General features: G+C 68.9%; 4 protein-coding genes across 6 annotated transcripts; all 4 read left to right on the top strand.

The window, feature by feature from the left end:
• The first annotated feature begins 2289 nt into the window (after positions 1-2289).
• Positions 2290-3838, top strand: LOC129735335 (uncharacterized). The gene is made up of 2 exons (XM_055701627.1): positions 2290-2673; positions 2762-3838. Exons 1-2 carry the CDS (start codon positions 2290-2292, stop codon positions 3317-3319), a joined length of 942 nt encoding a protein of 313 aa, XP_055557602.1. The 3' UTR covers positions 3320-3838.
• A 205-nt stretch (positions 3839-4043) lies between these two features.
• On the top strand, positions 4044-5042 carry LOC114017439 (uncharacterized). The gene is made up of 2 exons (XM_027813459.2): positions 4044-4261; positions 4353-5042. The coding sequence occupies exons 1-2, from the start codon at positions 4145-4147 to the stop codon at positions 4962-4964; spliced, it is 729 nt and encodes a 242-aa protein (XP_027669260.1). The 5' UTR covers positions 4044-4144; the 3' UTR covers positions 4965-5042.
• Positions 5043-8800: 3758 nt separating this feature from the next.
• TRIM3 (tripartite motif containing 3) lies at positions 8801-14756 on the top strand. Of its 3 annotated transcripts, none has more exons than XM_027813453.2 (11): positions 8801-9009; positions 10503-10740; positions 10935-11086; positions 11173-11353; positions 11576-12299; positions 12381-12484; positions 12561-12728; positions 12800-12980; positions 13525-13595; positions 13689-13829; positions 14000-14756. In XM_027813453.2, exons 1-11 carry the CDS (start codon positions 8879-8881, stop codon positions 14150-14152), a joined length of 2244 nt encoding a protein of 747 aa, XP_027669254.2. In that variant the 5' UTR covers positions 8801-8878; the 3' UTR covers positions 14153-14756. The 3 variants fall into 3 exon arrangements, with proteins under 3 accessions (XP_027669254.2, XP_005444867.2, XP_027669255.2); XM_005444810.4 differs by having other exon boundaries at positions 8804-9009; positions 12800-12968; XM_027813454.2 differs by having other exon boundaries at positions 8852-9009; positions 10564-10740.
• Positions 14757-16289: 1533 nt separating this feature from the next.
• HPX (hemopexin) lies at positions 16290-19905 on the top strand. The gene is made up of 10 exons (XM_055703292.1): positions 16290-16398; positions 16661-16731; positions 16880-16960; positions 17522-17676; positions 17986-18139; positions 18258-18470; positions 18649-18750; positions 18955-19085; positions 19347-19491; positions 19571-19905. The coding sequence occupies exons 1-10, from the start codon at positions 16334-16336 to the stop codon at positions 19795-19797; spliced, it is 1344 nt and encodes a 447-aa protein (XP_055559267.1). The 5' UTR covers positions 16290-16333; the 3' UTR covers positions 19798-19905.
• Positions 19906-21284: the final 1379 nt, after the last annotated feature.

The following is a 21284-nucleotide window of genomic DNA, read 5'->3' as shown; positions in this document are numbered from 1 at the left end:
GGCTGTGGGCCTGGGGGGCGGCGAGGTGAGGCTGGCCCTTCCCATGGCTGTGGGCTGGGGTCCTCCTGCAGCTGCCCTCTGCGGGTGGGGGTCTGGGGGGGCAGCAGGGGCTGTGCCCCTCCATCCTCCTCCCCACTGCCAGCACTGGAGCGAGGGGCCGTTGGTCCTCGGCCCCCTGCCCACTCTGTGCCCAGGGCCAGAGGCACTGCTTGATCCTGCTTGCGTGCAGCCTCGGCCAGGTTGGCAGTCCCGGGGACATGTCTCTGGGGAGCTCGGGGCTCTTCCAGCCCCATCCTGCCCTGTGGTAGGAACGGGGCTGCCGGGGGCCGACCACAGGCAAGTCCCCAAACCGCCCCTAAAACAGCCGGGGGCTGGGCCAGGAGCTGGCGCTGGGAGGGCCCGGGGCCGCCGTGCGGCACCTGGGGGGGCTGGGCGAGTGAGCAGGAGGGAGTGCTGGGGAGTGCTGCGTCTGGCTCGGAGGGGCGGGAGAGGGCTCCATCCTCCTCCTCGCTCCCTGGCCGTGAGGAAGAACGTTACAGAGGGTGGCGGAGCGCTGGGACAGGCTGCCCAGATGGGCGGTGGGGTCTCTCTCTGGAGACGTTCAAACCCGCCTGGAGGCGGCCCTGGGCAGCCTGCGCTGGGGGAGCTGCTGCAGCCCCGGCCGGGCTGTGACCCCGAGACGTGCTGCTGTTCGCCGAGCCCTGGGGCGACCGGCCTGGCCCTGATGCCCGCAGCCGTTCCCCCCGCAGCACCGGCAGGCACCGGGACCCGGCTGCCGGGACAGCGCCGCTCCCGCCTGGCAGCCAAATGCGTGGCCTCAGGGAAGGGGCTCGGCGGGGCTCGTTTCCCGGGGACGGACGGGGGGTCTGCTGCTCCCGGGGGCGGCCGGCGCTGCCTGTCACCGCAGTCCCGCCGGCCGCAGCGGGGGCTCGGAGGGTCCCACGGGGTGGACGCCTGCAGCGGGGCCGGGGTGCCCGGGGTCCAGCCGGGTGCTGCACCCCCCCAGGAGGGCAGCGGGCTGGGCATCCGCGGCCCCGGCGCTGCCCTCGGCCGCCAGCCCGGGGTGGGACGGGCCCGGGGCGGGGCGGGGCGGGGTGGGCCGAGCCGCAAGAGCCACGGGGCGGCCATTGGCCCCTGTCCCATCCCGCCTCGGTCCCATCCCGGCCATTCCGGTCCCGCCCCGGTCCCGCCCCGGCCATCCCGCCCCATCCCGCCCCGCCATCCCATCCCAACCCGGTCCTGTCCTGGTCATCCCGGTCCCGTCCTGCCCCATCCCCCCCGCGGTCCCATCCCGGCCCGCCCCGGCCATGGGCTCCTCGCGCCGCACCGCACCGCCGCTGCCCTCCCTGCCGGCGGCGAGCGGCTGCGGACGCTGCACTGGGAGATGGTGCCCGCGGCGCGGGCGCGGGACCGCCGCTCGGTCTGGACCCAGCGGATCCCCCTGCCGCCGATCGACCTGCCGCGCCTCCGGCTGCTCTTCCGAGAGCCCCGCGGGGCCGACCGGGGACTCCCCGCCGCCCTGACCGCCCCGTGCCCACCCTCCCCCAGGCCGCGCTGCTGGAGCCCAAGCGGAGCCTTGCCGTCGGCATCTTCCTCCAGCAGATCAAGCGGTGAGAGCTGCTGCCTCCCCGGGGACGCCCCCCGGAGACCCCGCCGACCCCCGCCGGAACACTGCCCCACCCGCCCGGGAGACACCCCAGCCCTGGCAACCAGTACCCCCGCCCCAGGGCCCGTACAGGGGTGGTGGGGAGACACCCATGTGATACATCCCCCCTCCCGGGTCCAGCCCATGGTGGGGGCAGAACGAGAGCTGTCCTCACGGGGGGGGTCCCGTCGCAGGGGTGGGAATAGGGGCTCTTGCTGCTCTGGGCACCAGGCATGGACGCGGACGGGTGCGTGCTCCCACCGTGCCCACTGCAGGTGGTCAGGGTGTCCCTGCCCCCCTGGGAGGGATTGAAGGGGTCTGTTGGCCGCCAGGGGTTGTTACCCCACTGCGGGGGGTGCAGAGCACTGCCCATGTTTCTGGGCCAGGGGGATCACCAGTGTCTGATGTGCCCCCCCAGGCCCATCCACCAGATTGTGCAGGACATCCAGGAGGGTGTCGGGGTCCCTGAGGGGCAGAGAAGCTGCTGGAGCTGTCCAGAATGCTGCTCAGTTCTGCAGAGGTGAGGGCTGGGATCAGAGGGGGGTCCCTGGTGACCCCCCCTGACCCCCCACCTCTGCCCACAGGTGTCCCAGCTGCACTTCTTCCCTGGCAGCCCCCACCAGCTTGCTGACCCCGAGCTCTTCATGCTGCTGCTGACAGAGGTGCCCAGGTGGGAGCCAGGGGGAGGCAGGTCCCGTGCACCAGAGGGGTCCCGTGCACTGGGGGTTCTCACGACCCCACCTGCTCACCCTGCACTTGCCCCCAGCTACACCCGGCGCCTGGAGCTGCTGGTGCTGAAGGAGGACTTCTTCCCCCAGATCAGCACCCTGCACAGCTCCATCCAGACCCTGGCGGACGCTGCTGTCTGTGAGCAATATCACGGGGGTGCGCTGGGAACCATGGGGGGGGGGGGGGGCACTATCCCTGCCCCTGCTCATCTCCCCGGCCACTCCCCAGTGCTGCTGGAGTGTGAAGAGCTGCACACCATCCTCCACCTCATCCTGAGTGTTGGCAACCACCTGAACTCGGTGAGCCCGTGGCACAGGGGCCCTGCTGCCTGCCCCCGCTCCCCCCTGGCACAGCAGGGCCACGGCAACTCCCCTGCTCTGCTCCCAGGGCAGCTATGCTGGCGGTGCCACCGGGTTCTGCCTTGCCTCACTACTGAAGCTGCCCGACATCAAGGCCAGCGAGCCAGGCATGGACCTGCTGCACTTCGTGGCTATGATGAGCGTGGTGGGGCTGAATTTTCTGGGAGGGCAGCCATTTATGGCAGAGCTTCTGGTCCGTGCTTGGAGTGGTCTTTTCCCTGGTGGTGGTCCTAAATGGAAGGTGATCCCTGTGCACCGCCGCAGCTCCCCTCCACAGTCTCATCCCAGTCCCCTGCCCACTGTCCCTGTGGCAGCACCCACAGTCTTGTGGTCCTTGTCGGGGTGCCAGGCTCCCTCCCGGGCTGCAGCCACCAGCCTCTGCAGGGACTGGGCTCTGCAGCAGCTCCTCTGCCCACTGGCTACCAGCATGCCATCACTGGCCCATCCTCAGCTGCCTCCCCATGCTTGGGAGCCACAAGGTGCCACCGGAGTGGGGTTCATCAGAGCAACCCCATGGCTGTGGGCACTGTGTGTCCCTGGGGAGACACTGCTCCCTCCTCTGCCCTGTGCAAGGTCACTGCCCTGACAGCGATGTGCCCGGCTCGCATGCAGGGGTGGCTGTTTTCCCTGTCAGGCAAGCTCCCGTGTGGTTTTTCCCATGCTTGCCCCTGCTGCCACCTCCTCACCTTCCTGCTCTTGGTTTGGGCTTGTTCCTCCTTGGCTGGGTACCACCCTGTTGCCACTGCCATAGCGCCCCCTGAAGCCCCCCGTGCCTTCAGGGATGTTTTGGCCCTTCCTGGCCGTTCGGTTATGGGTGCTGGTTCAGATCAGTCCCGCAGTGACCTGGCAGCACATCTAGCTGGGGATGCATGCCCGAAGCTGGCCCCCAGCCCTGCTGCACAGATGGGGAGTCACCTCCACCCATTCCACCAAGATCCAGCTCTGCCAGGGCCCTGTGGGATGCCCCTCGGCCATGTGGGGGCTGATCGCTGCCCCTCTCCCCGCAGGAGGCAGCCAGGGTGGACAAGAGCCTGCTGGACTTCCCCAATAAGCTGCAGCATGTGGGCCCAGCCTCACGGTAAGGGCATCCCAGCACTGAGCTGGGACCCTGCCCTGGGGGCTGGCACCCACCGAGGGTGGGAGTGGAGGGGTAGGAGGGGGTCCTGGCTGCAGTTCGCATGGAGGGGGGGGGGGGCGGGGCAGAGCATCGTGGCACAGTGGGGGATGGGTGACCCGGGTATGTTGGCAGGATTTAGGTGGCAGAGGGGGAGGGGGAGCTGCGGCAGCTGGCGGGGCAGCTGGTGGGAGCACAGAGCCTGGGCACGGAGGGGCTGGGGCTGCAGCTGCAGCCCTTCCTGCGCACGGCTGAGGAGAGGAGGAGCTATGCAACACCTGGGATACACTGGAGCAGATGCACCACGCTGCAAATACCACCCTTGATTTCTGCGAGGATGCGGTGCCCCACGGCTTGCAGGAGCTGTGTGCTATCCTGCACAGCTTCGCAGGCCAGCTCCACACTGCCGCGAAGGTACCAGCCCCTGCAGCCCCATCGTGTGTGGGACCAGCCCCGGCTCTGCCACCCTGCGCCTGGCTGGCCCTGACGCTCCTCTGCCCCACAGGAGAACTGGGTGCAGGAGCAGGCTCAGCGCTGGTGGCAGCAGCTGGAGCGGGACAGGCTGAAGCGCCGCTCCGTAGCCATGTGCTCCACGTGGGACACGGCCCCCCAGCACGCAGAGCCTGGCAGCCCCTTCCCGCTCACACCACAGCATGACATACACTCCCTGCACCCTACTTCCCAGCCCTGCCTGAGCTTGACCCCCCAGGACAACCGGCCTGGTCCCCCAGGCTGCTGGAGCCCCCGCCTGCCCCTGGCTCTGCAGAGTCCCACCTGGTCACCTGGAACCCCCCTGGCCCTCCTCCGGTGGCACATGGAGCCGGCACTGCCACCCCTGCCCATGGTGGGGGGCTGTGACCAGCCCTCCCTGGGCACCCCGGCCAGCAGGCAGAGGGGGCTTTTCGAGCCCAGTCCTGAGCTCGGGCTGCCGGACCCCCCTGCCCCAGTGGCAGCCTCGGCCCCCTTCAGCCTGGCCAGCCTCTTCAGGCAGAGAGGGGCCCGGAGGGGTCTTGAGTGCCCCCCGCCATCCCCAGCCACCCCCACTGAGGGCTCTGCCCTGTGTGGCTTCCTCTGGCGCTTGGCTGGTAGGAGGGGGTGCTGGGCCTCCCCTAGCTGAGGTGCTGCAGGGCTGCCACATTCTGCTTTTGTCCTTCCCCATTTCCCTGCTCCCCTCTGGTTTCTTGTGGTAATAAACGCTGAGGATCTCCCTGGCTGCCTGCTCAGGACCTGGCTGCTGCGCTGCCCTGCCTGGCTGTCACACAAGGCCACGCCGGTGCCTGGCTGCCTCCATCCAGCACAGCACAGCGTGGTGCTGGCCCTGCTGCCCATGGCTGCAGCTCCCTGCCTGCTGCCCCCATGCCACGGCTGTGCCACAGTGCCTGGCACTGCAGCTGCAGCAGCTGTGTCCCCGGCCCTGCACTGGACAGTGTCCCCACTGAGCAAGCCATCCGCCAGCCCCATCACTATGCCCTTTGTTGTGGGGCTGGTGCTGGCCGTGCCAGGCACGGCTGCACACACCCTCCGTCGCCATGGCTGGTTCCCTCCATCCTGGCAGCGGGTCCTGGGGGGCTGTTGTGGGGGGCCCAATGCAGCCTGGAGCGTGACCGGGGAGGGGAGTGGAGCCAGGGACCCCGGGGGTCTCTGGTGCAACCTCCTGCCCGAAGCAGGGGCAGCTGTGGGGTCAGACCGGGCTGCTCACAGCCTCATCCAGTAACGCCTTGGAAAGCCCCAAGGATGGAGGCTGCACAGCCTCTCTCGGCAACCTGCTGCAGTACCGGACGGTCCTCACAGGGCACAGGCTTCCCACCGTGCCCGCCCAAAGTTCTCATTTCAGACGGTGCCTGTGGTGTCTTGTTCTCCTGCTGTGCACCCCTGTGAAGAGCCTGGCTCCGTGTCCTTGGTAAGCTCACTGTCGGCGCTGGCAGCTCACTGCGAGGTCTGCAGCCTTCTCCCCTGAAGGCTGAGCGAGCCCCGGTTCCTCGGCAGCTCCTCACAGGGCAGGTGCTCCAACTCAGCGGCCGGCCCCGAACTCGCTGCAGTTTGTCAAGGTCTTTCCAGAGCTGGACATGGTGTCTGGATGCGGTTTAGCAAGGGCTGAGGAGAGGGGAGGAGAAGCCCCGGCCCCGGCCTCCCGGCAGTGCCCCCGTTGGCACCGGCCGGGGTTCTGCCGGGCTCTCCTGGCTGCCGGGGTGCCCTGTGGCTCGTGCCCGGCTCACTGCCCACCCAGACCCCCAGGACATTTTCCCTGGAGCTGCTTCCCCGACCCGTGCTGTCGCGGGGGTGCTCTGCTTCCCGGCCCTGGCGTTTGTCCTCGCTGCATTTCACGGGGTTCCCTGCGGCTGCCCTTGGGGTGCAGTCCTGCCCTCGAGCGTGTCAGCTGCTCATCCCCCCCACACCCCCGGCTGGTGTTACTTGTGACCATGAGGAGCGTGTGACCATGAGGAGCGTGCACTCTGGTCCTGCACGGGCCGTTGCTGAGGCTGCTAAGCAGGAGAGGTGCCCGGGCTGGCCCCTGCGGTGCTGGTGCTCCGCTTGTCACCAGCCTCCAGGCAGAGCACAGCTCCCGAGCCACAGCCCTCTGAGCCCGACCCTCCAGCCTGGCTGTGACCCACCCCCTGTCCAGCCCCCCAGACCGTAACACCCTGCCTCGGGTGAGACGATTGTGGGAGAAGGTGCCAAGAGTCATGGCTGCTGTCACCTGTGGCCACTGTCGCTGTGCCACGGGGGGCAGACAAGGCGGTTGGGGGTGGCTTCACCCGGGTCACCTCCCAAGGCCCCACGTGGCTGTGGCGGTGGTGCCATGCTGGATGGCAATAGTGTGAGGTGGGAATGTCACCCAGCCGGTTGCTCTGTGTGGTTGGGGCCAGGCCGTCCCGCAGGGCTGCCGCACCCAGGGGCAGTGCCAGCTCAGGGACCTGAGCACCCCACCTGCACCGACGGCCCTGCGCTGCGGCTGCTTGCACGCTTGCACGTGGGTGTGTGCACACCCCAGGGCCTGCTGCATACCTGGAGCCCACCCGCCTGCCAGTGGCGCTCCGGCGCACGGCACACAGCAGCAGCACGGTGCCCAGCCAGCCCCGGCGACACGGCGGAGATCCCACCAGACCCTCCATCCAGGATGGCTCCCGGGGGCAGGTGAGGTGGTGTGTGCCAGGCATGTGGCGTGTAGGTGGGGGACAGTGGCACCGCAGATTCACCCCGAGGGTCGCCGGGTCACCGCCCTTGTGCCAAAGGAGCGGCAGAGAGCAGGAGGGCACACACAGGCAGGGCACGGGTGTGCATGGGTGTGCAAATGGGCACGGGAGCGCCCCGAACACGGGTGAGAGTGCATACCTGCACACGTGGGGCGTGAGCACACAGGCGCAGTGTGCGCAGCCCTGGGAGGGCAGGAGTGCACACACACTGCACAGCGTGTGCGCACACCCCCACCCCCCACCCCACGCACAGGTGGGTGGGCGTGCACACGGGCACTGCCTGCACACTTACACCATTGCACGGCAGGGCGGGGTGGGGGGTGGGGGGGGCATGCACGTGCCCCGGCTGCAACCCCCATTCAAGCTACGCGTGGGCTCTACCCCACCCGTGTCCGTGTCCTCGGGACAGCCCCGGCCCCCACACTTAGGGGTCTGCCAGCCACGAGCCCCCACACTTTGAGGGCTCGGTGGGGGGACACGACGGGTGGGATGCGGTTGCCGTGGTGACAGCCGGGTACCCCGGGGATGCAGGGGGGCGCGCCCGGAGCCCCCCCTACTGCAGAGCCACAGCCCGGACCCGACCATTCGCGGTGAGGGGGGGTGCTGCTCTCTTTCCCCGGTTTCCCACGGGACCCCCCGCGCGGGTCGCCCACTCGGGAACGGAGCCGCGGTGCGCGGCGCCGCGGCGCCGTTCCCGAGTGGGCGACCCGCGCGGGGGGTCGCATGCGGTCCTGGGGGTGGTGTAACAAGCGTGTGCACCCCCGCCGGCGGCATGGTACGGTCCGCTCCGGCAGCTGCCTCCCCTGCCCAACCCTGGCGCAGTCCCCGCCGCGCCGCGCCGAGCCGTGCCGGGCCGAGGATGCGCGCTGCCGGCCCTCGGCGGGGGCTGGGGCGAGGAGGGGGCTGCGGGGGGGGTGAGTGGGGCCTGGAGGGGGGACACACACGGGTGGGGGCGCCTGGGGACAAGGACACGGGGTTGGGGGGCGGGGGGACAAGGCGTCAAGGGGGAGAAGGAAGGCGGGGGGGCGCGGGGATGGGCCCGCAGCATCCTCACGGTGGGGCCCGCGGGCGCTGCCCCTCTCCCCCGCCCCGTGGCGGTGCCGGTGGGGGGGGGCGGTGCCGCACAATGGCGGCCGGGGCGGGGCCGGGGCCTGGAGCGCGGAGCCGCCGCATCGCCGTGAGCAGGGCCGTGGGGCGCGGGGAGGCGTGGGGCAGGGGCTGGGGGCCGTGGGGCAAGTAGCAGATGCTGTAGGGTAGGGGCTGGGGGCCGTGGGGCATGGGGTGGGTGCCACAGCGGAGGCAGGGAGTGGGTGCTGTGGGTCAGGGAGCAGATGCCATAGGGCAGGGAGGTGGATGCTATGGGGCAGGCAGCGGGTGCTGTGGGGCACGGGCCGGGTGCCGCAGGGCAGGGAGGTGGATGCTATGGGGCAGGCAGTGGGTGCTTTGGGGGAGGGGGTGGGTGCCACGGGGCAGGCAGGGGCTTTGCATGTATGTGGTCCAGTGCTACGGGGCAGGGATGTTGTGCACCCCGACACTGGGATGCAGGGCAGAACTGTGGGTCGCGGATGTGTGTGGGGCTGGGCCAGGCAGCTCTGGGGCTGGCTTGGGGCACCCAGGGACCATGGGCAAGGTGGGGGGCAGGGCCCCCCCACCGTGCATCCTAGAGCATGTAGGGCCAAGGGCTGTGGGGCAAGCATGCTGCTGTGTGTCCAGCATGGGGCAGGTGTGGGGCGTGATCTGGCAGGGCTGGGGGCTTTGGGGTGCAGTGGAGCTGCCTCGGCCTCGCTGACCCTCCCTGCCCCCAGGCTGAGCACCGTGGGGCCGCGGGGACGCCGCCATGGCCAAACGGGAGGCCAGCGCCAGCCCGGTGGTGCGGCAGATTGACAAACAGTTCCTGGTGTGCAGCATCTGCCTTGACCGCTACCGCAACCCCAAGGTGCTGCCCTGCCTGCACACCTTCTGCGAGAGGTGAGAACCCAGCCCCACACACCCCACTGTGTGCCCTGCTGCATCCCCGCTGCATCCCCACTGTGCCCCACTGCATCCTTGTTGCACCCCACTGCAGCCCCACTGCATTGTCACTGCGCCCCACTGCATCCCCCCAGCATCCCTGCTGTGCCCTGGGGCCCCACTGCATCCTGACTGCACCCTAGTGCATCCCCACTGCATCCTGTTCTGTGCCCTCTGCACCCCACTGTCTCCCCAGCCCCGCTGTGCCTTGCTGCAGCCTACTGCGTCCCCCAGCTTGCACCCCTCTGCTGCGCCCTGGGCCCCGTTGTGCCCCTCCCGGCACCCCCCTCGTGCAGCCCCTGCAGCAGGGTGGCTGGAGTCCCCGCACCCCTGACATCCATGCTGCACCCCACCATGTATCCCCAGCACTCCCTGCCTGCACCTCCAGCAGGGGACGGGCTGGGGCCGCTGTGCCCCACGGCACCCCTCCTGCACCTTGTTGCACCCACGCTGCCTTCCAGCTGTACCCCACTGCATGCCCCAAGCATTCCCCAAACCCACAGCGAGAGCAGAGCTGCCCTCCCCACGTGTCTCCCGTCACCCACCGTGGGGCAGCCAAAGCCCCCTCTGCCCCCAGGCCCCCCCACGGCTAGTGGTGAGCCAGGGCCCATCGGCACACTCACGGCCCCCAGCCCTCCCCAGTGAGAGATGGGGCTGAGCCCTGCTGTGCCCCAGGGGTGGGGAGCTGGGACCCTGGCACTCCGCAGTCACATTCCCCCCAACACTTGCTCGTGGGGGGCTGGGATCCCCACTGACCTCACACCCCCCAGTTCCCTGTAAGGGCTGCACAGCCTGTCCCTGAGCCCCCCACCCGTCTTGCCCCCATGGCCTGTAGCAGCCGGGGCTGATCGAATGCTGGTGCCCACCAGTGCCAGGGGGCTGGGGGCTGTGGCTGCGGTGGGCGGTGGTGGACTCTCTACTGATGTCTGCTCTCTCTGTGCCTCCCCAGAGACCCACCACCACCCCCTCACCCCCAGCCTGGCCTCTTCTGTCTGTCTGTCCGTCCACCCCTCCAGGTGCTGGCAGTGGCTCCTCATGGCACCATGGTGCAGCCCTCCTGTCCATCTGTCCTGCCGTCTGTCTGCCCCTCCATCCCCCACCCTTGTTCCTGCAGCCCGGTGTGCCGCACGCAGCATAGCCCTCCTGTCCATCCGTTCGTCCCACCAGCTGGCTGCCTCCCTGGCCCTATGGCTGTGCTCCTGCCCCATGCACCCCGATCCCTCCTGTCTGTCTGTTCGTCTCACTGTCCGCCCCTCCAGCCTGGTCCCTCTGCTGTTGTCCTGCGCACCCTGATCCCTCTGTCTGTCCATCCCGCTGGCTGGCTGCTCCCCTGGCCCTCTGCTCCTGCCCTGCACACCCCTGGCCCCGTCTGTCCATCCGTCAATCCTTCTGTCCCAGCTCCCTCCCCACTGCGTGGGTCCTGACCCTCTGGTTGTCCCCGTTCACCCCAGGTGTCTCCAGAACTATATCCCGCCCCAGAGCCTGACCCTGTCCTGCCCCGTCTGCCGCCAGACCTCCATCCTGCCCGAGCGCGGCGTCGCCGCCCTCCAGAACAACTTCTTCATCACCAACCTGATGGAGGTGCTGCAGCGGGACCCTGAGAGCTGCGGCCCCCACCCTGGCCGCGGCCTGGACCCCGTCAGCGCTGTCACCGGACAGCCTCTCTGCTGCCCCAACCATGAGGGCAAGGTGGGTCGCCCCTGCAGGTGGGGGGACTTGGGAGGGGCTCGGGGGGCCGTGGGTATCTGGGGGGACTGCAGGGGCTGGGGAGGGGGTGCAGGGATCTGGGAGCACTGTGGGGTCTTGGGGGGGCTGCTGGGCCGTGGAGGAGGTGCGGGTATCTGGGGGGGCCGTTGCAGGCTGCCCTGAGTGCCCGTGCACAGGTGATGGAGTTTTACTGCGAGCCGTGCGAGACCGCCATGTGCCGTGAGTGCACCGAGGGGGAGCACCGGGAGCACATCACCGTGCCGCTGCGCGATGTGGTGGAGCAGCACAAGGCGGCCCTGCAGCAGCAGCTTGATGCCGTCAGAAGCAGGTACAGGGCTGGGGGCGCTGCTGGGGCCAGGGCGCTGCTGGGGGTCCCCTCCAGCAGTGCCCACCCTGTGCCCGGCTGCCCTGCAGGCTCCCACAGCTGGCAGCGGCCATCGGGCTGGTGTCAGAGATCAGCCAGCAGCTGGTGGAGCGCAAGAACGAGGCGGTGCTGGAGATTGGCAGCACTTTCGAGGAGCTGGAGACAGCGCTGCGGCAGCGCAAGGGGCTGCTGGTGCGGGACCTAGAGGCCACCTGCGGGGCAAAGCAGAAGGTAAAGTGCCTGCGCCGCTGTGCCCTGCGCCACTGTTCTCTGCACCACCATGCTCCTGTGCCGGCATCCCTCCCCTGCGCCTGCCTGCCGCCCCAGCCCTGCCAGTGCCAGCAGCTGGGCTCTGGGCGCAGGGCCATGGGACCAGCTGAAGCTGTGGCCAGGGTCGGGGTGCCAGCTCGGGTCCCAGCCCAGCGGTGAGGGTGACCTGCCCCATCCCGGCAGGTGCTGCAGGCGCAGCTGGACACCTTGCGCCAGGGTCAGGAGAGCATCCTCAGCAGCTGCGCCTTCACTGAGCAGGCACTGCACCACGGCACTGCCACCGAGGTGCTGCTGGTGAAGAAGCAGATGAGCGAGCGGCTGAGTGAGCTGGCCAGCCAGGAGTTCCCCGAGCATCCCCATGAGAACGCCCAGCTCGACTATGTGGTGGAGACTGAGGGTGTCCGCAAGTCCATCCTCAACCTGGGCGTGCTGATCACCACCAGTGCCACAGCCCACAAGACGGTGGCCACTGGTGAGGGGCTGCGGCATGCCGTGGTGGGGCAGCCCTCCTCACTCAGTGTCACCACCAAGGACAAGGATGGGGAGCTGGTGCGCAGTGGCAGTGCCAGCCTGCACTTCCAGGTGACAGCGCCGGACGGTGGCGCGGCCGAGGCGGAGGTGCAGGACAACAAGAATGGCACCTACGAGCTGCTCTACACACCCCGTGCTGAGGGCGACTTCCTCCTCTCTATCCTGCTGTATGGGCAGCCCATCCATGGCAGCCCCTTCCGCGTCCGCGCCATCAAGGCCTCGGACGTGCCCCCCTCTCCTGACGACGTCAAGCGCCGCGTCAAGTCCCCCAGCAGCGGGCACATTCGGCAGAAGGCCGTCCGGCGCCCCTCCAGCATGTACAGCAGCGGCAAGAAGAAGGAGAACCCCATCGAGGATGAGCTCATCTTCCGTGTGGGTGAGCGGCAGGGCCTCCCCGGGGGTGGTGGGGGCTCCCCGGTGTGAGTGGGCCCCCCCGTGACCCCCAGTTTCACCGCAGGAAGCCGTGGCCGGGAGAAGGGGGAGTTCACCAACCTCCAGGGCATCTCCACCTCCAGCAGCGGCCGCATCGTGGTGGCTGACAGCAATAACCAGTGCGTGCAGGTAGGGCCCTGGCCCCGGCCCCGGCCCCGGCGCACCCTCCCACCTGACTGACACCCCCCCTGCTGCCCCCTCCCAGGTGTTTTCCAACGAGGGGCAGTTCCGGCTGCGTTTCGGGGTGCGGGGCCGCTCCCCAGGCCAGCTCCAGCGCCCGACTGGTGTCACCGTGGACATGAATGGGGACATCATCATTGCCGACTATGACAACCGCTGGGTCAGCATCTTCTCCCCCGAGGGCAAATTCAAGGTGAGGGGGGAGCTGCCGGGCAGGGGGGCTGCAGCTCCATACCAGGCCCTGACGACCCTCCCTGGCTGCAGACCAAGATTGGGGCTGGGCGGCTGATGGGCCCCAAGGGCGTCGCTGTGGACCGCAATGGCCACATCATCGTGGTGGACAACAAGGCCTGCTGCGTCTTCATCTTCCAGTCCAATGGCAAGCTCGTCACCAAGTTTGGGAGCCGTGGCACGGCCGAGCGGCAGTTTGCAGGTACACTTGATGGTAATACACCGACTGGCAAGTCCCCTCTTCCTTACTGCATGCCTTTGGCTTCCCGCTGTGCCGGAGCCGGGCTGGGACGGTGAGTACAGCACACCTCGCTGACAGCGGCTGGTGCCCCACCAACACTAGGACACCTGGGGCTGGGCTGAAGGCCCTGGGTTCAGGTCCTGGGCTCTGGCTCTTCTTTCAGGCTCAGGTTTGGGTTCAGGGCTCTGGGCTGGGCCTCTGGAGCGAGACTGGGGCTCTAGGTTTGGGGCTGTGGTTGTGGCAGCAGGCTTTGTCCCTGCGGGTCGAGGCTTTGGGGTCTTGGCCCATCCCCAGCGCCGATACCACTGTGGAGCTGGGTGCCCCCCCAAGCCATGGGGGGCCGAGCACTGCCTGCGCTAACCCCCTTGTGCTGGCCTCACCGGCTGCTCGCGCGGCACTAACCACACTAACCGGCCACCTGCTGTGGGACTGAGGGGCATCCCTCGCTCTCCGCGGCGCTGGCACTGGACCAGGCCCCCCCATCCCTGGCTGGGGCTGAGCCCCCTCCTCTCCCCAGGACCCCACTTCGTGGCGGTCAACAACAAGAATGAGATTGTGGTGACCGACTTCCACAACCACTCAGTGAAGGTGAGTGCTGCCGTGGCCGCTGGTGTCCCTGGCTCCGTGCCATCCCCGGTGCTGCGTGCCGGGGGAGCCCACGGTGACCCCCGCTCTCCCCAGGTGTACAATGCGGATGGTGAGTTCCTGTTCAAGTTCGGGTCCCATGGTGAGGGCAATGGCCAGTTCAATGCTCCCACTGGTGTGGCTGTCGACGCCAACGGCAACATCATTGTCGCTGACTGGGGCAACAGCCGCATCCAGGTACTGGCACTGGTGCTGCTGCTCCCGGGGCTGCCAGTGGGGATGACGTTTGTGTCCCAAGCGCTGAAGCGTGCGCAGGGCAGGGGGACAACCTCCATTGGGGCAGGGAGTCCCAGGGCAGCGGGGCCATGGGGGACGGTGGGTGCAGCACATCTCTACCCACCCCACAGGTCTTTGACAGCTCGGGCTCCTTCCTCTCCTACATCAACACGGCTGCTGACCCCCTGTACGGGCCGCAGGGCCTGGCCCTCACCTCTGACGGACACGTGGTGGTGGCTGACTCCGGCAACCATTGCTTCAAGGCCTACCGCTACCTGCAGTAGCCGCCACGGGGACAGGGATGGGGATGCGGACGCTGCCAGTGCTGCCCACGCCATGACAGGGCCTGCGGGACCCTGGGAGAGTACCCACAGCGGGATGCCCTAAGCAGTGGCTGCCCCACAGCCCTCACTGCCCCATGGCTCTCGCTGCCCCCCAAGCGCTGCCCCAACCTTCATGTGCACTTTATCCTGGGGGGCAGCCAGGCCCAGAATGGGGGCAAGGACGGGTCCAGCTGGGGTGGGGGCTGCCTGGGGACTGTGGCCGAGCCCTGCCTCTGGCCCCACAGCAGGCCCAGCAGCCCCACTGCCCCTGCTGCCAGGGGTCCTGGGGGCGTGTGGGGCAGGAGGAGCCACCAGGCAGAGCTGGGGGCTGTGCGCACTGCTCGGGGCTGTGGGGCAGCTGCGGGGCAGCCAGTCCCGGAGCTCCTGTGCCCTACAGGGGCTGTCCCCCCCAGCCCTGCTCCCCTGGCACTGTGGCCCCGCTCCCCCAGCTCAAGCCCCAGCTGTGGGATGACCACGCGTGCCTGCCTGCCCCACAGCGGGGCTGTGTGGGGCTGCCGCCGTACGCTGACAAATTGTATGTACAAAATAAAGTATTCTGGAAGTACTCTGTCCCCCAGTGCTGCCAGCCCCACAGCAGGGGGAACAGGTGGTGGGAACAACGGCAGCTCACACCCCACAGACCGACTTTGTGGCCATGGCACCATGTTCTCCAGGGGTCCTCACCAGGTGCAGTGGTGGGTGCCCCTGTCCTGGGGGCTGGGGGGCATGGGCAGGGGTCCGGGACCAGGGGAGGTGGGACCTGAGCCAGGCTGGGTGCTGCTGAAGCACTCTTGGGGATCCCCAGGCTGTGGCAGGACCCCCATGCCATGGCAAGACCCCCAGGCTGTGGTGGGACCTTGATGCTGCAGCGGGACCCCTGTGCCATACTGGGACCCCAGTGCTGTAGTGACACAGTGGGATCCGGAGGCCATGGTGGGACCCCAGTGCTGTAGTGGGACCCTGATGCCACAGCGGGACCCCTGTGCCATGGTGGGACCCCCGGGCTGTGGCAGATACTGGCAGTGCCAGGCCGGGCAGGGATGGGCACAGTGCCTGGAGCTCCCTGGCAACACTGAGCACCTGCCTGGCACAGCCTTCTGTCAGCTGTGACCCTGACCCGTGGCACAAGGACGGGGTTGGAGTGGTCCATACTGGGAGCGGGAATGGGGTTGGACTGGCCCATACTGGGTCTGTGCTCACCCTCCCCACGGGGAGGGGGGTGAAGGGGGGGCCTTTCCCACGGGAGGCTCACTCACACACAGGGGCTGCCCCCCCGGCTATGGGGCACATAGCTGCAGGATGTGCACCCCACATAAGGGTGTGCCCGGCCGTTGGCAGCCCCCTGACCCCCAGCACCGCTGCCAGCTGCCCGCTCCTGGCTGCCTGTCCGGGCCTGTCCGTGCCCATGGCTCGTGGCCAGAGCAAACAGGCGCTGTGGGGCCAAGGCCCTTCCCAGCACTGGCTGCTGGGAAGAGGCTGGGATGGTGCCAGACCCCCCTGCTGCACCCCCAGCCCTGGGCAGGCTGCTGGGGGATAGCGTCTTCCCCACCCCACCACATGGAAGGCTGGCCCCTGGCCCCACCCTGCCACATGGGGGGCTGAACCCCAACGGGGTCTGAGCCCCCTCCCCAGCCCCACTGCATAGGAGGCTGAGCCCCACCGGGGTCTGGGCCCCCTTCCCTTCCTTGCCACATCAAAGCTGAGCCCCCTCCCCAGGGCTGAGCCCTGTCGGTCCAGGCCCTCTTGGAGTGGGACCCTCACCCTGTCCCTGCCACATCAGTGGCTGAGCTCCCCCCGCCGCAGGCTGAACCCCCATGTCAGGGGCTGAGCCCCACTGGAGTTGGACCCTCGCCCCTGTCCCCTGCCCCACCACAGTGAGGTCTGTCTCTAGCCCCACCACACTGGGGTCTGACCCCCATCCCCCCTGTGCTGCCCCAGCCAGGCTGGAGGGCAATGATGGGGGTCCCTGTCCCGCCCCCTCCATGCACTGCCCTGTCCCTCAGCCATGTCCCCCCCCCAGCCCCCCCGTGCGGATGAAGGTTGCGTGGGGCAGGCCAGGTTAAGCAATGGGGCAGGGCAGGTTGTGCAACGGCCTCTCCTGCTCTATATAGGTCCAGGGACCGCAGCAGCCCCAGGCACACCATGAGGGTCTCCACTGCCGCCCTCTGCCTGGCCTGGGCCCTGGCCCTGGCATGCGCCCACCCTTTGTGTGTGGGGTGCTGGGGATGGGTGTGGGGCAGGGGGCTGCGGGGTGCTGTGGGGGGCTGCGGTGGCTGCGTGGGGCAGGGGGCTGTGGGGCAGGGGGTTGCCGTGGCTATGTGGGGCAGGGATCTGTGTGGTGCAGGAGGAGTATTGGGGCAGGGGGCTGTGGGGGGCTGTGTGGGGTGGGGGGCTGCGTGATGATGTGGGGTGCGTATGCGGCTGTTTGGAGGGGCTGCATCATAAGCCCATGGTGCTGCCCGTCCCCAGGCCCCACGGCAAATCAGAGGCAGCTGGAGGAGGGCACCCCCATGAGGCTGAGCCCCCCAACAATGACACTGGTGAGACCCCAGGGATGGGGGGAGGAGGGCAGAATTGCATGTGGGGCACGGGGGGTGGGGGTGGGGGGGCACAGCAGGTGCTGGGGGTGGGACATTGGGGGAGGTCTGTCTGGGGGGTCCACACCATCCTGACTTGCCCCCCGCCAAGACCTGGCCCAGCTCTGCGTGGATGAGGGCAGCTTCGACGCCGCCACACTCAATGAGAATGGCACCATGCTCTTCTTCAGAGGTGGGGCTGGGGGGGCAGGGGGGTTGTGCGTGGGGCTGGGGGGCGTGGGGCTGGGGGGCACAGGACTGGGAGACATGGCGCTGGGGAACATGGGGCTAGGGGCACAGGATGGGGGCCATGGGGGTGGGGGGGCAGGGGGCACTGGAGGAAAGGTTCTGAAGAGGATGGGGTTTGAATGTGGGGGGGAATTGGATATACAGGGGAGGGGAATGGAGTTTGTGGGTCTGGGGGAACTTGGAGGGGGGACAGTGACACATGGGTCCTGGTGAGTCCATGAGAAATGGGGTACGGTGAGCTGGCACTGGGAGGTTGGGAGGGGGGATGGCATGGGAGGGTCTGGGGGAGATGGGGGAGGGATGGGGGTGGGAGGGGGTCTGTGGGGATAGATTGCAATGGGGGTCTGGGGAAGGGGCCTGAATAAATGTGGAAGGGGGTGGAGATGGTGCCCTGGGGGACAATAAGGGGTGGGGGGTGCTGTGGGGTGCCCCGGGGCTGGGGGCTGGGGGAGTGGGGTGTGGGATGGTGTGGGGCAGTGTGGGGCTAGCCGCTGCCCCTGCCCAGGCGAGGGAGTCTGGGAGATCTCTCGGGGGGCGCACCGACCCCACATCCGACCCCTGGCTGCATCCTGGCCTGAGCTGGGGGGCCCCGTGGACGCGGCGCTGCGCCTGCACCGCCGGCAGCACCCCCAGGAGCACCAGAACCTCTACCTCTTCCAGGCACGGCCACGGGTGGGGGGCGGCAGGGGCAGGGCCCGGGCTGCATGGGGGCTCAGGCAGGCTGCTTGGGGGTAGGAGATATTGCCTCTCTGCCCAGCCCCCCCTGTGGGTCCATGGGGCTGGGGGAGGGATGGAGCTGGGGGTCCCAGCCTGTGGGTCAGATCTTTGGCCGGGGGGGGGGGGGGGGGGGGGCGGGGCTGCCTTGTCCTGGCTGGGGGAGCTTCTGTCCTGGGGGTCTCCCCCCAGGTCTGGCCCCACGGGGGTCCTGGGGGTGGTGCCCGTGGGGCTCACCCTGTGGGGCACTTGCAGGGCGAGCAGGTCTGGGCCTACGCTGGGGGGCAGCTGCGTCCTGGCTTCCCCCGGCGTGTGGCAGATGAATTCCCGGGGGTCCCTGGGGGGCTGGACGCCGCCGTCGAGTGCCACCCTGAGGAGTGCGGGGGCGAGAGCATCCTCTTCTTCAAGGGTGAGTGGGGTCCGGGGGGCTGCTGTGGGGTGCGTGGGCGCTGCTGGGCATGTGGGGCTCAGGTGCTAGAAGCTGCACCGTGCCAAGCCATGCCGAGCTGTGCCATTGCTGCATGCAGGGGACACGGTGTACGCCTTTGACCTGGAGCTGCGGGTGACGAAGCCACGCACATGGCCGGGGCTGGGCCCCTGCACTGCTGCCCTGCGCTGGCTGGAGCGGTACTACTGCCTGCGCGGGACCCGCTTCCAGCGCTTCGACCCCCGCACAGGCGAAGTGCCCCCAGGATACCCCCGCGACCTCCGCGACTACTTCATACCCTGCCCAGGGCGAGGTGAGCACCTGGCCACCCCCATGGAACCACGTGCATCCTGGGGACAACCCCCCCCCACGGGGTCCTGAGCTCCAGTTGCCTGGACGCCCAGCCCCACAGTGGCAGAGGGGTCCCAGACCCCCACCCCAGTGCCTGCCCTGGGGTCTGGCCCCACTGTCAGTGCTGACGCTGCTGGCAGGGCACGGGAATGCCTCGTGGGGGGACGCCGGCCATGGCTGCAGCAAGATGCCCTTCCAGGCCCTCCTCTCCGATGACACCGGCCGCATCTATGCCTTCCGCGGTGAGGGGTAGCGTGGGGCTGTGGGATGGCTGTGCTGGGGGAATTGGGGGAGGGGCATGACCATGCTGGGGGCTGTGGGGTACAGAACTGTAGTCCCAGCCATTCTGTGGGGCCACAGACCATAGAGCTGGCTGTGGGGTGGGGTCGCGTGGGGCATGATCATGGGGCAGGTCTGTGGGGCAGTATGACTGACACAGTCCGCAGGGGGTCTGTCATTCCGCCTGGACTCGTGGCAGGATGGGCACCATGCCTGGCCCCTGGGACAGACGTGGCCAGGGCTGGAGGGGGAGGTGGATGCTGCCTTCGCCTGGGACGGACGCACCTACCTGATACAGGTCTGACCCTGCTGGCTGCCCCCTCCCCATCCTCTGCCCTGTGGGTCCTGCCCCCCGTCCCAGCTTGCTGCCCCACTGCCAACACTCCTGGGCCGGTGCTTGAGGTGGGGCAGCTCAGGGACTGCTGGGAGACATCCCTCCCGTGACCAGGGGACCTCGGGGATGTTGTGTGTGTGTGTCCCTGCCCCAGGGGCAGCCTGGGGACTCTCTGACGCTGTGTCCCCACTACTGCCCACGGCCCACACTGCCTGCTCTCCCCAGGGCTCCCAGGTCTCCATCTTCCTTTCGGAGCAGGGCCACCGGCGGGTGCTGGGGTACCCACGGGCGCTGCAGGAGGAGCTGGGGGTCCCCAGTGCCGACGCTGCCTTCACCTGCCCCGGCTCTGCGCACCTCTACCTCATCACAGGTGGGCAGCAGGCACACCAGGACCCCCGGCTGCTGGGGTCTCTGCCGGGGTGCGGGGCTGATGGGTGCTGTGTTGGCAGGGGACCACATTCGGCTGGTGGACCTGACGCAGACACCACGGCACGTGGGCGAACCGACACCACTGCCCCACGACCACGTGGATGGTGCCATGTGCACCAACGATGGTGTCTTCCTCTTCGATGGCACTGGCTACTACTGGTACCCCAGCGTGGCCCAGCTGCTAGGGGCACAACAGCCTGCCCCCCTCCGGAGCATCACCACCGACTTCTTCCGCTGCCCACAGTGACTGGGGCCGGTGCCACCGCCCAGGCCCCTGCAGCACTGCTGGCACCGGGACTTTGCGGGCCCCAGCCAGCCTGTGCCTGGGACACAATAAAAGCCAGGGAGACCCTGAGACCCTCCCCGCTTTGTCTAGGGGTGCCGGGGGGTGGAGGGGATGGTGCATCTGTGTTGTGGCAGCTGTGGGGTGGCGTAGCACTGTCCCTGTGCCACTGGGCTGGGTGTGGCAGGGGCAGTGGGGCAGGACCTGCTGGGTGCAGGAGCCTTGTGATGGTAGATCAGGACCAGGAGCCTGGTAGATGACTCCTGGGGGATGTGGTACAGGGGCGGGGGGGGTGTCCACGGCTGTGCTGGGCTTTACCACACTGTGCCATACCACAAAGCATCGTTTGATGCTGAGCCACACCATACTGTGCCGACTGAAATGTGTTGCCCTGTAATGTGCCACAGCGCACCGTGCTGTGCCATGCCCCATGGCACTATGTCATACCGCATCATACCATGTCATACTGTACTGTACCATACCATACTGTACCGTACCACACTGTGCCGTACTGTGCATGCCTTGCTGTGCTGTGCCACACCACAGCCCTGTGCCATGCCGTGCCATGCCGTGCCATCCTGCCCTGCGCTGCGGGGCTGGAGAGGTGCCAGCCGGGGGGTCCCATCCGTGGGCATCAGCACCCGCGGGGGGCAGGGGGAGCCGGGCTCTCCCCGGCAGTGCCAGAGTCATGGCACGGGGGCCCCGCCGAGCAGCCCCAAAGCCTCGTCACCGAGGCGGTGACACGGGCCAGGCTGCCCAGGGCGGTGCTGCAGTCGCTGTGCCCGGGGGCTGGACGCGTCGCCGGGGGAGAGGGGCTGGACCAGAGGAGCCCTGGCACGCTGCCAGCATCACCGCGCTGTGGCCGATGCCGCTGGTCCCTGCCAGCCCACCCTGCGCCTGCCGTGCCGTGCCAGCACCCCGTGTGCCCTCGTGCCGTGCTCTGCCGGTCCCGGCTGCGCCCCTCGCCGCTGCTGCTCCAGGCCTTGTGTCCCGTGCAGCGCCGTGCTGGGCCGGGCCGGGCCGGGCCGCTCCACCGCGCTCCCGCCGTGCCGAGCCGTGCCGTGCCGAGCCGTGCCGTGCCGAGCCGTGCCGTGCCGTGCCGTGCCGCTCTGCCCCGGCCCTGCCCAGGCCACCCTGTGCTGCGCCCTGCGGACCCACCCCTGCCGGTGCCGGTGCCGGTGCCGGTGCCGGTGCCGGTGCCGGTGCCGGTCCGTGCCGGTGACAGTACCAGTGGCACGATCATGCCGCGCCGCGCTGTGCCAGCCGGTGCCGGTGGCAGAGGAGCGGTACTGTGCCCTGCCGGTGGCACTGTCAGTACGGGGACAGCGCCGGCACCAGTGCCGTGCCGCTGTGTGCCAGCCCCGTGCCGGCGCCGGTGCCAGTCGGGAGGGGAGGGGCTGCGCCGCCCGCGGAAGCGGAAGCGGAAGCGGACCCCCGCCCCCCTAGCGGAG

The sequence above is a fragment of the Falco cherrug genome, chromosome 2, assembly GCF_023634085.1.
Source record: "Falco cherrug isolate bFalChe1 chromosome 2, bFalChe1.pri, whole genome shotgun sequence".
NCBI classification, from domain to species: Eukaryota; Metazoa; Chordata; class Aves; order Falconiformes; family Falconidae; genus Falco; species Falco cherrug.
This window is presented reverse-complemented; position numbering and strand designations above follow the sequence as displayed.

Excerpts from the sequence above, each read along its gene's own strand:
- LOC129735335 (XM_055701627.1), top strand. The coding sequence starts at position 2,290 with ATGCTGCTGCTGACAGAGGTGCCCAGGTGGGAGCCAGGGGGAGGCAGG. Across the intron at positions 2,674-2,761 it reads TTGGCAACCACCTGAACTCG|GGCAGCTATGCTGGCGGTGC; the intron begins GTGAGCCCGTGG and ends CTCTGCTCCCAG.
- LOC114017439 (XM_027813459.2), top strand. The coding sequence starts at position 4,145 with ATGCACCACGCTGCAAATACCACCCTTGATTTCTGCGAGGATGCGGTG. Across the intron at positions 4,262-4,352 it reads AGCTCCACACTGCCGCGAAG|GAGAACTGGGTGCAGGAGCA; the intron begins GTACCAGCCCCT and ends TCTGCCCCACAG.
- TRIM3 (XM_027813453.2), top strand. The coding sequence starts at position 8,879 with ATGGCCAAACGGGAGGCCAGCGCCAGCCCGGTGGTGCGGCAGATTGAC. Across the intron at positions 12,485-12,560 it reads GCAATAACCAGTGCGTGCAG|GTGTTTTCCAACGAGGGGCA; the intron begins GTAGGGCCCTGG and ends GCCCCCTCCCAG. Across the intron at positions 12,981-13,524 it reads GTTTGCAGGTACACTTGATG|GACCCCACTTCGTGGCGGTC; the intron begins GTAATACACCGA and ends TCCTCTCCCCAG.
- HPX (XM_055703292.1), top strand. The coding sequence starts at position 16,334 with ATGAGGGTCTCCACTGCCGCCCTCTGCCTGGCCTGGGCCCTGGCCCTG. Across the intron at positions 16,732-16,879 it reads GCCCCCCAACAATGACACTG|ACCTGGCCCAGCTCTGCGTG; the intron begins GTGAGACCCCAG and ends CCCCCCGCCAAG. Across the intron at positions 16,961-17,521 it reads CACCATGCTCTTCTTCAGAG|GCGAGGGAGTCTGGGAGATC; the intron begins GTGGGGCTGGGG and ends GCCCCTGCCCAG.